The 15,817-nt window shown below is 37.2% G+C and overlaps 1 protein-coding gene across 1 annotated transcript in view; it reads right to left on the bottom strand.

The window, feature by feature from the left end:
• Window positions 1-516: 516 nt before the first annotated feature.
• The window catches only part of LOC140739788 (guanine nucleotide-binding protein G(q) subunit alpha), a 123,398-nt gene continuing 108,097 nt past the window's right edge, over window positions 517-15,817 (bottom strand). The window contains exons 5-7 of the mRNA XM_073068312.1: window positions 10,892-11,021; window positions 10,058-10,211; window positions 517-2,837 (exon numbers count right to left, since the gene is read on the bottom strand). Of these exons, the coding sequence (XP_072924413.1) occupies window positions 2,647-2,837; window positions 10,058-10,211; window positions 10,892-11,021 (475 nt within the window). The 3' untranslated portion in view covers window positions 517-2,646. The remainder of the gene's footprint in view (window positions 2,838-10,057; window positions 10,212-10,891; window positions 11,022-15,817) is intronic.

Below are 15,817 nucleotides of genomic sequence, written 5' to 3'. Positions count from 1 at the left end.
TTAAATAAAGTCAAATGCATACTTGCATGTATTACTTCACATCTACTAGCTCCAAAATTGAACTCTGTGGTACTTAAAATCCCAAAGCATTCCAATGGTAAAAACAGAAGAGGTATGAGCATAGAGAGGTTAATTTGATGGTGCTCTTTTTATTCTCTTCACTCATTCTGATATGGTATATTTATTTTAAGAGAAACTTTTTGGAAGGAACAGTAAATTTAAATTTGATGCAACTGCAGAAAAACTTCAAATTTCACCAAAAATAGCACTATTATAATTCCAGATAATTAATTTTAATACTCAGATCAAGCATTACTTTTTTTAAAAACTGAAAAAAGTGTCACACAGATCTACACTGGCTGCCACCCGTTACAATATATTTCCGTCAATCAAAATTTTTAGCCTGCACTGTTTTAACCTAACTTAATATGAATAAACTATTCTGTAGTTACAATGGCATTCTCACGATGACTCATTCCATATATCACTGCTTATCAAATTACACTTCCGGCCATGTTTGAAATAATAACAAACAGATTTATTTAATTCTGAATCATCAATCTGCATTCCATTAAAAAATACAACAAAGCCTATTATCTACAGCTATACTTCTGAACTGACAGCAATACTTGAGAAAGCATTTCTTGGATTATAGTTGAACAATAAAATGCAAAATGTTATGCCTTTGCTACTCTAATTCATTCTATCCCAGTTGTTTAGTGCGAAAAGATCCATATATATCATTCACCACAATGTTGAATCTGGTGCCCTATCATTGGCCAAAAACTCAAGAGCAAATGACAGGCCACTTCCTATGGTGACAGCGAGAACTACAAGTCAGAGGCTTACTTAAACTTAACTATACTATCATAGAGTAGGGAGCAGCAAAATAATTTGAATGCAGGAAAAATACATTTTCAGCTGCATAAGGAATTTAAAAAGCGCACACACTTCTGAACATGCCATATTCTGCTATACAGGCCGTCCCCGAGTAACAAACGGGATACATGAGATACATTTTTACAGATGCCCTTTAGTCAATTTTCCCCACAAATCAGGAAATACACAAAACTCATCAATATTGTAACCACACCTCCGCAGTATGAATGAACAGCATCAAAAGCACTAAACACTGGTAACAAACAATTACTGAAAGTGGTGAGAGAGAGGAAACTAATTCTGCTGTTCGTAAGAACAAATGTATGCATGCACGTTGGACTATTGAATTTAGTATTATGGGAGCTCGTATATAGGGGTGACTATAATTTGGGCACTCATAACCCGGAGATGGCCTGTACCAAATCACCACTGTGAGATGTAGCATTTATATCAGGACCACTGACAATTATTACTATTACAAAGCAGTCTTGATATTCGTTTGGTGAGGTCAGAACTTAAAAATGTAAGGTACATTATAGTTATGGCACTGTGCAGCATGTATAAAAGCCATCCTTTCACTTTTGTACAGAGAAATCACAAATTAAGAGCTGTGTAGTGCAACTTTCTTGGCACCTGCATTCCTATAAAACAGAGGTTTTCTTTTCAAAGCCTGATATACCTATTAAAAAAAAAAGATTCTGTAAAAAGTACCTGACTGCATAAAACTATCCTTCTATTAAAAACTTTCAAGGTTAAAAACCCTCATCTAGCTATAATTAGCATAAACTGTCAACTTACTTTAGTTTAGCAAGTCATCCTAAAAAAATTCCATAACCTGCTACTGTAGTGTACAGCAGTTTAAAAAAAATCGAAGTTTGGCAACAGGTAAGCATCTGTAAACCAATTAATACAGAAACATTCTAACCTGAAATCAAGCCTAGATATACTGGTCCATAAATTAGATAAATACACTTATTTCTTTATACTAGATTTGGCTTCATTTATTTGCCAAGTAATCATTATTTCCACATCTCAGGTTTCTAAGCACTTGAGCAAATTTGCCCCACCACCCCCAGTTTTCCCCATGATATTTGCTCAAGATGAAATTGCTTAGTGAGCTCCCATCTTTGTAGTCCATGGCTGAAGTACAGCAAGTAGCAAACTATATGTATAACATCAATAATTTATTTTTAAAAAAATCAAAAAAATAAATCACAGTATCAATACTTTCTCATTGATCAGGAAAAAAAAAACCAGAAACAGTACATCAATTAAGCAAGTGATGCCCTTGTTTCTGTAAGACAGAGTTCTGAAACATCACCACTTCGCACCACAGAGTATATCTGTGATCAGACAGCAGAAGGCCAGCACAACCAAAAAAGCATGAAGAGGGAGTGGCATTGCATTTTGATTTGGCAAGTGGAAGAACACTTGCTATTTTTTTGTTTGAACAAGCATTAAAGAGATTGTAGCTTAAGCCAACTATCTGTTATACAGCTAGTTATTAAGTGATATTTGAAAAAATGGAAATGTAGATTGGCACCAAAAAGATGCACTTTAAAAATGTTGTGTCCCCTGTCCCTCCCCACCCTGCACTGTTGAATAAAACAATTTTCGTATTTTTTTTAAAGAAGCTACAACTCCGTGGACGCACAAAGACAAGTATCCAGGATGACAATTAGCAGTTTGCAAACTTCACAGATCATAACAATTGCGATCATTATGGTTTAAAATTTCTTATTTCCATTCTTTACTGCTTTGGTCAGGTCAGACCAAGTTGTACTCCTTCAGATTCAGTTGTAGGATTGTATCTTTGACGGCAGCAAAAACGAAACGTATGTTCTCTGTATCTGTGGCACATGTGAAGTGAGAATAGATGATTTTATCACTATCTGGATTCAGATCAACAAACATCTTCAGAATGAATTCTCTGGCAGCTTGTGCATCTCTTTGTGGACCTATAAGCAAACAAAGAAAAAGAGCAATTGTCTTTGTAACATCTACAAGTTTATGAAGAAACAATGGTCATATGCCACAAATATAGTGATTAGCTTGTCCATCAAACGCTTATATGTTTAGTCAGCTCAGTAATTCAATCTCAATTAAATAGCTGCTTTCATATTTCCAACTATGGAGAGCTGAGCTATTGTGGTCTTACTTACTTCTCTAATATGCAAATAGCTCTCCTGCAACCAGCTGCATGATTGGGAACTGCTTCTCCATGCATTAACATCTATATGATCAACACTATGGCAAATATGGATATGAGGTTCTATCAGGAGGGACAACATAGCAGTCCATGCACTTAGTGATATCCTCAATACAAAAGAATGTTTCACTGATCCTACAGCATCAGGAAGATTCAGTTATAAAAGTAGCTTTGTAAAAGTAGTCAGGTTTAATTAAAGTGCTAACCCTTTCATGATTTACAGGGATCAATGACCAAAATAAAAATAGAGGATATGTAACACTGAACATCCATAACTTGCTAGTGAAGATAGTTATTCTTTCCCATGTGTAGCATTTTAAAAGATTATATTGACAATTAATCTCAGGAAACAATATAATCTTGTTATACCCACAAAATGATGGAAGCACTCAGCTGGGTCAGGAAGCATCTAAGCAAATGAATAAATAGTCATTGTTTCAGGCCATGACCCTTCAGTCTCATTATGTAATGTTGATTGTGTTCTTTCCTATAGGTGCTGACTGACCTGCTGAGTTCCTCCAGCATTCTGTGGCTGTGGCTCTGGATTTCCAGCAACTACAGAATCTCGCGCTTATAACCTATTATGCCATCTATTGGTCCACCATTCTGTGCAATAAACTAACTTTTCAGAATATCTTAAGATGCCTTTCACAAAGACAATTACTCACACATGACTTGTGTCTACACACAGCTCCAATGCCATCTTCAAGTCTGCCAATGACACTTATTGGTAGACAAATCACAGATGACACTGAGTCAGCTTACAAGATCAATATAGGTCACTTTGACACTGCACTAAAATGGACTTTTTTTTGTTAAAATTGTATTTACTTGTAAAAGAATTGTACTCAATGTTTTTCTTGAGTGCTGCTTACATGATGCTATGTACCGTTGAAGCTCCTGCAAGTTTTTCATTGCAACTGCGTATACATGCACTTGTGCATATGAACTCTACTTTCAGTATCCCATCTAATCTCGCTGCCAAAGACTCGTGTCCCCTGCATCCCTTCATATAATTTTACTAACCAGTAAAGTACTGCATAGAAATATTTTTAGAACAGCAGTTAAGTATTGTGCCAACATTAATGCAGTTTCCATCTTATGAACTAAAAAAGAAATAGCTTGGAATTGACCTGTACCATCACAAACAATGAAAACATAGATCAGTCACTCAAGAAAAGGTAGCGCGTATATATAAAACAGAATAGTGCAGCACAGTAGCAAGCCCTTTAAACTGCACACAGTCTAGATTACTTCTTCCTTTCTGTTAAAATGCCTCTCGAAATGCCTCTTCAATGTTGGTTTCATATCTGCTTCCACCACTTTTCCAGGCATCGCATTCAGGCACTGTGCAAAACAAAAGCTCGCCTCACAAATCTCCTTTGAACTTTCAATGGCTCACCTTAAGCTACGGCTTCTAATATGTAATTATTCCATCCTGGGGGAAAAAGACCATCTATTCCATCTACACCTCTCATAATCTTAGAAACTTTTATCAGATTGTTCCTCAGCCTCCAGCTCTCCAGAGAAAACAATCTAAGTTTGTCCAACCAATCCTTCTGGTTCAAACCCTTTTCAGAATCAGGTTTATTGCCACTGTCTTAAATGTGAAATCTGTTCTTTTGCAGAAGCAGTATAAAGACACAATTATTATTAATTACAAAATAAATAGCGCAAAAAATGGAATGAGGTAATATTTGCAAATTTGATGAAGGAGAATAAGCTGTTCCTGAATCGCTGAATAGGGGCCTTCAGATTCCTGTATCTCTTCCCTGACTGAAGTAACAAGTGGGCCTGCCCCAGATGGCGAGGCCTCTTAATGATGCATGTTGCCTTCTTGAAACATTGCTTCTTGAAGACCTCCTCCATGTGAAGAGGGCTGTGCTCATGATGGAGCTGGCTGAGTCTAACATCTTACACAGCCTTTTGCGATCCTGTGCACCAGAATCTCTGTACCAAGCTGTGATGTCAGAATGCTCTTCTTTGTACAAGATTTGCAGAAATCAGCAAGTCTTTGGTGAGATACCAGATCTCCTCAAACTCTTAATGAAGTAGAGCCACTGGCATGCCTTCTTTATGGTTGTATCACCGTGTTGCGTCCATGATAGATCATCAGGAATTTTAAAGCTGCTCATCCTTTCCCATGCTGACTCCTTAATGAGGACTGGTGGGTGTTCTCTCGACTTTCTCTTCCTTAAGACCACAATCAATTCCTTGTTCTTGCTGAAGTTGAATGCAAGGTTGTCATGACACCACTCAACCAGCTGATCTACCTCTCTCTCCTGTATGCCCCCTCATTTTAATTTTAGATTTTACTAGCAACAATGATGTAATTACAAACAATTTATAAATGATATTTCTGTCACTTCACATAGAAATACAAAGTGATGTGTACAAAGTGTGTTGGTGCTTGGCCTAGTGGATAAGGCATCGGTCTAGTGATCTGAAGGCCACTGGTTTAAGCCTCTGCTGAGGCAGCATGTTGTGTCTTTGAACAAGGCATTTAACAACACATTGCTCTGCGACGACACCGGCAGCCAAGATGCTTGGGTCCTCGTGCCCTTCCCTTGGACATCGGTGGCGTGGAGAGGGGAAGGCTTGCAGCTTGTGCAACTGCAGTCTCCCATACAACCCTGCCCAGGCCTGCGCCCTGGAAACCTTCCAAGGCGCAAAGCCATGGTCTCATGAGACTAACGGATGCCTATATATGTACAAAGAGTAGAATAATGGGCTAAGCATGAATCCTTGAGGTACACCTGTGTTGACCATCAGGAAAGAGAAGATGTTATCAGTGATCCATACTAACTAATCTGGGCAACATCCTAATAGACTTCTTCTGTATCCTCTCCCAAACCTTCTCATCCTTCCTATAAGGCAGGGACCAGAAGTATTCCAAATGTGGCTTAACCAACACACTTTCCAAACATGCTAATCAGACCAGCTACTTTTTTTGTCTAAATTATTTATAATTCAAATACAAGGATGAGTTTGTGGCTAACTTAAACTTGTTAGTAGATGGTAAATTTAATCTAGAACAAAGATATTCTGCATGCCTTAGCAAAAGGTTGATCAGGAATCAACTGTTTTTTGAATATTGTGTAGGGATGGAGCTAATGCTTATTATTCAAATAAAATATGCTCAACCATACCAATCACAAAGTGAAAGAACTGGTTAAGTTTCTCAAGCTACATCTGACATCTATGAAGGTTCTCAGTCATCTAGGACATTATACATTAAGTAGTAGTAAATCAAGGCAACTGGACTTGCTATGTTGTCTGGAAGATGTTTCATCACTCATCTGAGAGGCTTCTTCAGTTCTGATCCACGGTGGGTAGTCTTCCGGCTTATACACTCTGAGTTGCTTAAAGATATAGCAATCACATGAGTTAAGAGTTTAGAAGTAAGGAGAGGGTCACTAGTCTTATCTTTGCATGAATGGAGGTGTGAACTTTTTGGAGATGCAGGGCTAGAAATGTTAGGACATATTGTCATATCCCATCCACTCTGTTCAGGGATGGATTTTTCAGCTTGTAGCTGCAATTTCAGAGAAATGCAGAAGGATTTTCAATAAATACCAAATCCCTGTGTTTTTCAAACCTATAAACACACTCAGACAGAAACTTGCACCTCCTAAGGATCCTACACCCAAACGTGAACAGAGCAATATTGTATATGCTATCCAATGCAATGAGAACTGCATAGATCTGTATATTGGCGAGGCAAAACAACCACTTCACAAACAAATGGCCCAACATAGGAGGGTTAACACCTCTGATCAAGACTCAGCTGTATATCTACACCTAAAGGACATTCCTTTGATAACAATGTGCATATTTTCGACAGGTTTGAAAGAGGGGTTGGGGTACGGCACCACCCATCAGCTACTTGCATTTCGAACGTCTCTACAACACACACAAAATGCTGGTGGAACACAGCAGGTCAGGCAGCATCTATAGGAAGAAGCACTGTCGATGTTTCGGGCCGAGACCCTTCGTCAGGACTAACTGAAAGAAAAGATAGTGAGAGATTTGAAAGCAGGAGGGAGGGGGGAAATGCGAAATGATAGGAGAAGACCGGAGGGGGTGGGGTGAAGCTAAGAGCTGGAAAGATGATTGGCAAAAGGGATACAGAGCTGGAGAAGGGAAAGGATCATGGGACGGGAGGCCTAGGGAGAAAGAAAGGGGGAGGGGAGCACCAGAGGGAGATGGAGAGCAGGCAGTGATGGGCAGAGAGAGAACATAAAGGGGAAGGGGGAAAATAAATAAATCAGGGATGGGGTAAGAAGGGGAGGAGAGGCATTAACAGAAGTTAGAGAAGTCAATGTTCATGCCATCAGGTTGGAGGCTACCCAGACGGTATATAGGTGTTGTTCCTCCAACCTGAGTGTGGCTTCATCTTGACAGTAGAGGAGGCCATGGATAGACATTATCAGAATGGGAATGAGACGTGGAATTAAAATGTGTGACTACTGGGGCATCCCGCTTTCTCTGGCAGAGTGTAGGTGTTCAGCGAAACGGTCTCCCAGTCTGCGTAGGGTCTCACAGTGGCCACACATTTTAATTATATCGGTGAGACCCAACGCAGACTGGGAGACTGTTTCGCTGAACACCTACGATGAAGCCACACAGTTGGGTGCGATCATTCATTGATTCTACTGTTTCTTGGCTGTACTGTGTATGCACACAAAAAAATGAATCTTAAAGCTGTATATGGTGACATTTAAGTACTTTGATAATAAACTTACTTTGATCTTGAACTTTAAACTTTAAATATCTTCAAAGCAATTCAATATTTGAAAATAAATATGGTAGGGAGACAGGTAAAAGCAGGAAACAAACCAACATTTCCTTCAAGTTCAGCACAGACTTGATGGGGTCAGTCACAACCTGTGTGCAATAACAGCCAACTGTTTTAATTCCTATGTGTGTGCTGGTTTCCTCCCACATTCCAAAGCTATATGGGTTAGGGTTCATAAATTGAAGACGTGCTATTTTGATGTCGAAGGCATGGAAACACCTGTGGGCTGCCCCCAGTATGTCTGTGGACTGCACTGGTCATTGACACAAACATTTCACTGTATATTTTGATGTACACGTGACAAGTAGAGCTAATCTTAATCTTTGAATAGTGCACAATGTTCATTCTACTAAGGCTACATCCACACTAGACCTGATAATTTTGAAAACGCCGGTTTCGCAGAAAAACAATAGGCATCCACACCAAGCGTTTTTGAAAATACCTCCGTCCACATTAAAATGGGTATTTAGGCGTATCTCCTCCTACTGGGCATGCGCAGGACACATCTACAGAAAACAGGCGACATGTTTGGTGTCGAATCTCGCAGTGAAAGTCTGCGTTTGTGCAGTTACAGACTAGAAAAACTTAAAACTAAATTGCCAAACGATGGATAGCTGTTGGCTCTTGCGCAGGAGGACTTAAAACTAAAAAAACAAATACTGGAGCGTATGGAGGCAACCAATGGGGAGTTCACGGACAGTATGACCTGGCTGATGCTGATCATTGAAAAACTAACTAACTCTGTTGCATTAATAAAGCACCCTGTTAAATGTATAAAACATGTCTGCATCAGTGTTATCTTGTATTTCCATACAATATTACAGTAGGCTGTTACACATCTATTGTCAGAGAAGTGCTTGCATAAATAGGTAAACCACCTTCATACAAGCAAGTACAGAAAACAGGGCAAAGCGAGTATACTTATTTATTCAGTAAGTTATGGGTCAAAGTATTTGGTGAGTACATTTCGAACTCTTCTGGCTTCAGTCTCGTGGCCATCTGTTCTGAAACTGTTAAGTTCGTGTGGGGGTTGCGTTCAGGAAAACAGTGAAATGCCGCCATCTGTTCCGGCACGTCATGACAGTGTTTCTAGAAATTTCCGGTTACCCCGTCCACACTACTCTTGCCCAAGCAGCGTTTTCAAATTTAAACACTCTAGAGGGTGTTTTAGAAAATCTCTGTTTTCAGAGGAGGAAAATGCTGCTGCAGTGTGGATGGAGGGTAAAAATGAAGAGAAAAGGCTTCGGTTATGGATTTATCCGGTCTAGCGCGGACGTAGCTTAAGTATATGCAGCTAAATCGTATCACTGCAGGCTACTTTTGCCATTTTTCCTATGGTTTCTATTCTACCATACAACATTTGCAACACAGTAGAATACAGTAGATTTTGGTTAATTGGAACATACTGGAACCAGTACAATTTGGCTCAATTAAACAGCTGTCCGTTAGTTGAGGTTTCAAGGAAATAGATGAAAAGGTATAAAAAGACAAAATGAGTAACAAATAATGTATTTTAATGAAATACAAAACAAATTAAAACGCAACTATTACTACAGCACTATAAAACTATATTAGCTCCTAATACTCAACAGTGGAATTTATCCACTTCGCACTCTTTTGACTGTAAATGAACAAAATCATCACATCTACTGCAGATAATGGACTTCCTTCATATAATACAGTCCACAATTGCATCCTCAAAAGCTTCATTTTCACTGTAACATTCGAGATGATTGCCAAATCCTTCAAATTTTTGGTTGTTCCCAACTTAGAGAAGTACTGAAATTGTTTCAGCTTCACTCCCAGCCGGTACTAACATCTCCAAGCCTGAATGTTTGAAACTGCAGTGAGCGGTTAAAAACTGTTTACTCTAAGCACAGTGTCGTATCTAATGGCCACCACACAAGTGCAGGTGACTAACACTAGTAAGAAACTGTTCGATAACAATCTTCTGCCCAGTTAAGCCACATAATATCCCAAATAAGTGGCAGCTCTGATTAACTGAGGACCCAAATTAAATGGAACACACAGTATTTCGCTGTCCATAAGCTATTGTATGCATATCACTGGGAGTAAACTGAACTCAAATACTTCATCCCTCATTCAAGGCTCTTTCCTAATTGTTCTCCAGCTCACAAGAAAAAATGATATCCAACAATACATTTACTCACCATCGAACTCTGGAAAGTAGTCAACCAAATGGGAGTACATTATTTTTTCTTCCAGAAGATCTTTCTTATTAAGAAACAGAATGACTGAAGAGTTTTGAAACCAGGGATACGTGATTATCGTCCTAAATAAAGCTTTGCTTTCCTCCATTCGATTCTGGAAAGAGATTTACTTGAGTAAATTCTGAAAGGTACACCAAAAATAACTGAAATTTCTGCTTACACTAATTACTGTGATGCTTTACTCTGATACAAGCTTTGATACCAAATTTCTTTTGCAACATTTTTTTTCAAATCAAAAATTTTAAGTAAATAGTTATTTTTACAAAACTAGAGTACAGGCAGCCCTCTCATTCCTGTTGCTGAATTACAGAAATTAATTCTAATAGATTTTAGAAATCATTATCCAAAAATATGAGCTTAGAATAAAATTTACTCCCATGGAATTTGTGTGAATAAAAGTAAATAATTCAACACCAAATTTATGCTTTCATCTCGTACTTCTTTACACATATGCAGTGATGTGGCTTCACACTAAAGAAAATCCCAATATGGCCTTTTCTTTTTTAGGAATGCAAGTCCCTGCAATGTGGAGGGTGTCTATAGTACTAGTATGATTAGAACTACACAAAAAAACCTTTTCTTTTTTATTTAAATATACAATTAGGAAAAGTTACTGGCACCACCATGCTTATTTTCATGGATTTTTACATACTGTTTTACATTTTCATAAGCTATAAAAGTATTTTCAATAATAGAAATTAACAGTCAACATTTAACACATTTTGATCTTCAAATCCAATTGGGTGGAACATGGATTCTTAAAAGTATACATACCTCATTATCAGATTCTACTAGAACCTGATCGTATTCACTAAGTGCCACTAAAAACATAATTGATGTCACATTTTCAAAGCAATGTATCCATTTCCTTCGTTCGGACCTCTGACCTCCAACATCCACCATTCTAAAAAGAAAACACAAAATGTACTGAAGAAATAGCAGGAGTAGGCTATTCAGCTCTCGAGCCTGTTTTGCGATTCAAAAACATTGTGACTATTTTTCTCTTTAAACAGAGGAAAATGGCCTACAACTTAATTTGAGTTTGTGACTCCAGTTCTCGTAAAAGGGAAATAATGTGGTTATTTCAGACTTCTTAAAATTGTAGCAAGGCATCTTTAGTCTTATACTCAAATCCTCCAGCAACGAAGGCCAAGGTATATCTGCCCTCCTAATTGGCTGCTGTACCGATAAATTAGCAGTGGTTTGTGTGCAAATACATCATGTACCTTTGTGCATCAACATTTCCCAATCTCTCTTAATTTACTAAATACTCAGTATTTTTGTTTCTTTTTGTACTGATGGGCACAAGTACAAATTTCTCTAGACTGAAACCCTTTGCATCACCTTGAAACTTCTGCACATTGAAATCACTATTCACATTCCAAAATACTTAAGTTATATATGGTCCAATTGGCCATATTGTTCATCTAGAAAATGACCAGCTGAGCCCCAAGAAACAGTTACTACTGTTGAGTATTTAATATTTTAGTATTTGTACAATATTGTAAATATATTGTTTGATTAAGCATTCTTGTTTGTTTAACTAACTAATTCCTGTAAAAAATAAGTGAATTATATATGTTATGATGCTACCATGTCATATGTACGCACCTCGCTAAAGTAAAAATGAAGTTAGTTTCGTATTCCCAGCTGTCTTGTTTTCCTTTCAATTAGCTTAACATTTTGGAGTGCAAAAAATAACTACAATTTGCCAATTTGAAAAAGACCACTTTATTTATATTCTGCTTTTAATTAACCAACTCCAATCAGCACTGAAATTTTCTTCATCTACTCATCCTCCTCTCCCTGCCTTCTTTACTACTTAAACAAATGTTCCTTTTTCACAATGTTAACTGTTTCTCTGTTCACCACTGCGGAGTGACCTGTATTTCCAACATTTTGTTTTTAAATCTTAATCCACACCAGTATAATTCCCAATGTGCACTCAACTTACTCACCAATTACCTGTTTGAGCCCCAATAAATCCAAATGCACTAGTTCCTGCTCATCTATGCCACTAAATACATCTTCACAGACCTCAACCAAATGAACATCTCTTTTCTTTCAATAATCTACACTGATTCTGCGCAAGTCATTATTTTTAACCATCTTGAAATTACATTCTTTATAACAGATTAAGAATTTTTCATTCTACTGATAGTAGATTAACAAGTTAGTAGTTTGTTGTTTTCTCTTTTAAATAGTGAGGTGATTTTTTTAAGACTTTTTGGTGGGTAAGAATTATTCCAGATTCTACAAAATTATGGAAAATAAAAACTGAGAAATCCACCACTTCAAGAGTCAATTTTTGCAAAATACCAGGATGTACATGATCAGATCTTTCAGATTTATCAGTTTGCAGGTTCAGTAACACCTCTACTAGCATTTCTTACTGATACTTATTTCCTGAAAAATAATAAAAACAGATCTTATTTACTGGCAATTTTTTAGAACCTCCTCATTATTCAAAACTCACTATTCGTTTTTCATTGCTGACAAAGATCTGTTTTAAAAAACCTGCTAGTTCCATTCATTAATAGACATAAAAGAATAGCTTGCTGAAAAAATTATAAGGTTTTAAATGTCAATGCAACATTGGGCTAAGAACTAGAATATTGAGGTCTTAGAAAGGGCACAAAGTAAACTCATGGGTGTGAAGAAATACAAAATAACTTCTGAAAAGTTAGGTATTGTATTATAACAATACAAAAACTATGACAGAAACACAAGAATAGGTCTGTTTTTAGTAAATTGTTTCATTGAGCACTACAGATAAAAAAATTAAATATAAAAAATATATAAAGAAAATATATAAAATATAAAAAGACAGAAATTGAGTATATGGGAAACTTATAAACAGTGAAGTAGAACCGGTTTCTAGATTTAGTGTTTAAGGTTGTAATTAAACTTACATACAAAATGAGAGTAGACAGGTGGAAGTAGTGAAAGAAGTTCGAGGATGATGAAAACAATGCAGATAAACAACTTACGATGTTCTGTTTGCAAGGTGGAAACAAGCTAGCCAGTTCATATGAATGGTAAAAAATTCTTAACATTCTGTTTAGTTCTATATATTTAAATTTTTGTACTATCTGATGGTATGCTTAAGTCCAAACTTTTCAAAATCTTAGTCAACAGTTGTGCATCAGGGGATGAAATGTTCTATTGGAAAATGGTGCTGTTTATCAGCAAAGCTACAAAAAAAAAATTACGTACTCTCCAAGAGCTACCAGGATTAACCACTGTACAGGTGAAAGGCTCTCCTTACCAAACTGCACTTAACCAAACTCTCTGAAAAAAACCAAATATTTCTGCTATGGATAAGGAACTTTTTGGGCTAATCCATCATAATTTTGAATTGGAAATCACTATACCAATGGTAATAGCTGGCATTAATTATTTTAATTACTAAATTAGCAAAAGAAATACAAAAAACCATCTGAGAGTAATCATATGCAAATGCATGATAATGTGAATATAACAAGAGCCTATGAGGTGATGTGGTGCCATATAAACAAAAAACAGCTGTTCACTGGATGTATCTGGGCACATACCACCAGTGACTTAGGTAGCTCTTTGTGATCAAGGAGGACTGACATCAGCTCCAGTTCTATGGATTCTGAGGTGATTTGATGTGGAACCCACAGGCACTGTGACAAATGGGACACGAGGTGCTTGAAAGATGGTGCATGGAAAGCTTGGAACTAGGTTTATTTAGGAGGTCCGCTATTAAGCATATGAACATAGCTGACCTGTTGCATCTGAATGAATGTAACGAAGGCCTTGATTACAGGGGTGTTGGCCTGGGGCAGAAAGCTTAACCTATCAGTGGTTTTGGAGAATTTTACAGAGGTAACCTTGCTGGTAGATCTTCAGTGCTTTTGGATACCTGTGATTGATAGCCCATGCTTCAGAAGCATACAGGAGAGCAAAGATCACTGCTGGTTAATACGAGTTTTGTCCAGGATTTTATATACCTTGTTTAAAATTGCTTATTATGAATAAATGCATCATTCTCAAAGTGACAAGCTGATACAAGTGGGTACCAGGGCATTTGGTGCTTAAGCCTCAATTTTTCAAAATCTTTGTCAACAGCTTCTGGATGAGGGGATCAAATGGGATCATTTCCTAGTCTGTTGACAATAGATAACATTATGCAGGAGGATGTAAAAAAGTTTTGAGGAACAGATAACCTGATAGGTTGGCACATATGTAGATGAAATGAAAAATTGAGGTTTCCTAATTCTGACACCAAACAATAAAGTAGAACTTTTTTTAAAGTTGAAAGATTGGCTGATGTTCACATTCAAAGGAACCTAGGTGTTATGGTGCACAAATCACGGAAGGAGTGCAAATAGTATGCTAGTCAGTATTGCAAAAGGTTTCATTACAAGAGTAAGCAAGTCTTGTTTCTTCCAATTGCACCCGAATACTGTGTACTTCTTGCCATAAAGGGAAGCCTACTTTAGGATAACCACATTAATTTCAGGGACTGCAGATTTGTTGTGATGGAGATCAAGTAGACTGTGATTGTACTGTTGGGAGTTTTGATAATAATAAATTTTAGTGAAACAAAACTCAATACCTAACAACGTAACAGATTAGAGGCCAGGAAGATGTTGACCATGAATTTTTTTTTAACTGGAAAAGCAGCAACACTGGTATAAAAACAGATTATTGATGAAACAATTCAGATGCTAAACAGCAAGGGTGAGAAAGGGCTAAATACAGAAGTAGCTCTGACAGCTTGAGCCCAGGGTTGAAGTTAATAGCAAGAAGAGCAGAGAATAAATAACTATGAAATGAAGGCATTTAAAGACTGAGAACAGCAAAGAGGTAACTTAAAATCTGCAAAATGCAGGGCTATGACACAAGTCAGTTTATCAGGCTGCATTAATGGAGAGAGAAAATATAAATCAGTATTATAAATGAATAATGAAATAAACAGCTAGGTCAGATTGAAAGAGAGAATGCAAATGACTTGAAGCTGTACAGTTCAATACAAACCTAGAGACTTCAACATGCCCAGACAGAAGATACGGTCGGTCCCTTTTCTCAAGTTTACATTGAGCTACATTACAATGATACAAGACGTCACAAACAGATAGGTCAGAGCAAAATTGGGATTAAGTACTGAAGTGTTAAGATAACTGGCTTATCTAAAATGCCTTTGCAAAGCGAAAGCAAGTGCTTTCACTCAGTCTGTTTTTCTAGTGTACAGGAGACCACATCATGAATGCTGACTGCCGAATGGAAGCATAATTGGAGATCTGTTACACTTATAAGTGGCTTAAGATATTTTAAATCAATTTACAACATGAAAAATGTTATTTTATCTCATCTCATAGCTTATTGGTGTGTCAGATGCAAGGGTGGTTTGAATATTATCAAACAAATGATGTAATATACCCAAATGATTGTCTATTTCAAGGGAGAAAAATTAATTAAGGTAATCAAAATTCCAAGGAGAGCTAAGAACTTTGGACACGATTGAATAAAACATGGATCAGAAAGTCACAGTGAGTTTCTCAAAACCTAATGACTCACGAGCAGGCAATCAGATTATGGTAAGCCAAAAAGATATTGTAATAGGCAAGGATAAAGAATATGATGGATCTTGTGCATCACACAAAAGTTAAATGGGGCAAGGACTGATTGAGATTTTGGCAATGCACAAGACCAAATGTAGAACAGAGGGGT

Source organism: Hemitrygon akajei, chromosome 16, assembly GCF_048418815.1.
Source record: "Hemitrygon akajei chromosome 16, sHemAka1.3, whole genome shotgun sequence".
In the NCBI taxonomy this organism is placed as follows: domain Eukaryota; kingdom Metazoa; phylum Chordata; class Chondrichthyes; order Myliobatiformes; family Dasyatidae; genus Hemitrygon; species Hemitrygon akajei.
Note: the sequence above shows the minus strand (reverse complement) of the source record. Positions and strands in the feature narration are given on the sequence as shown.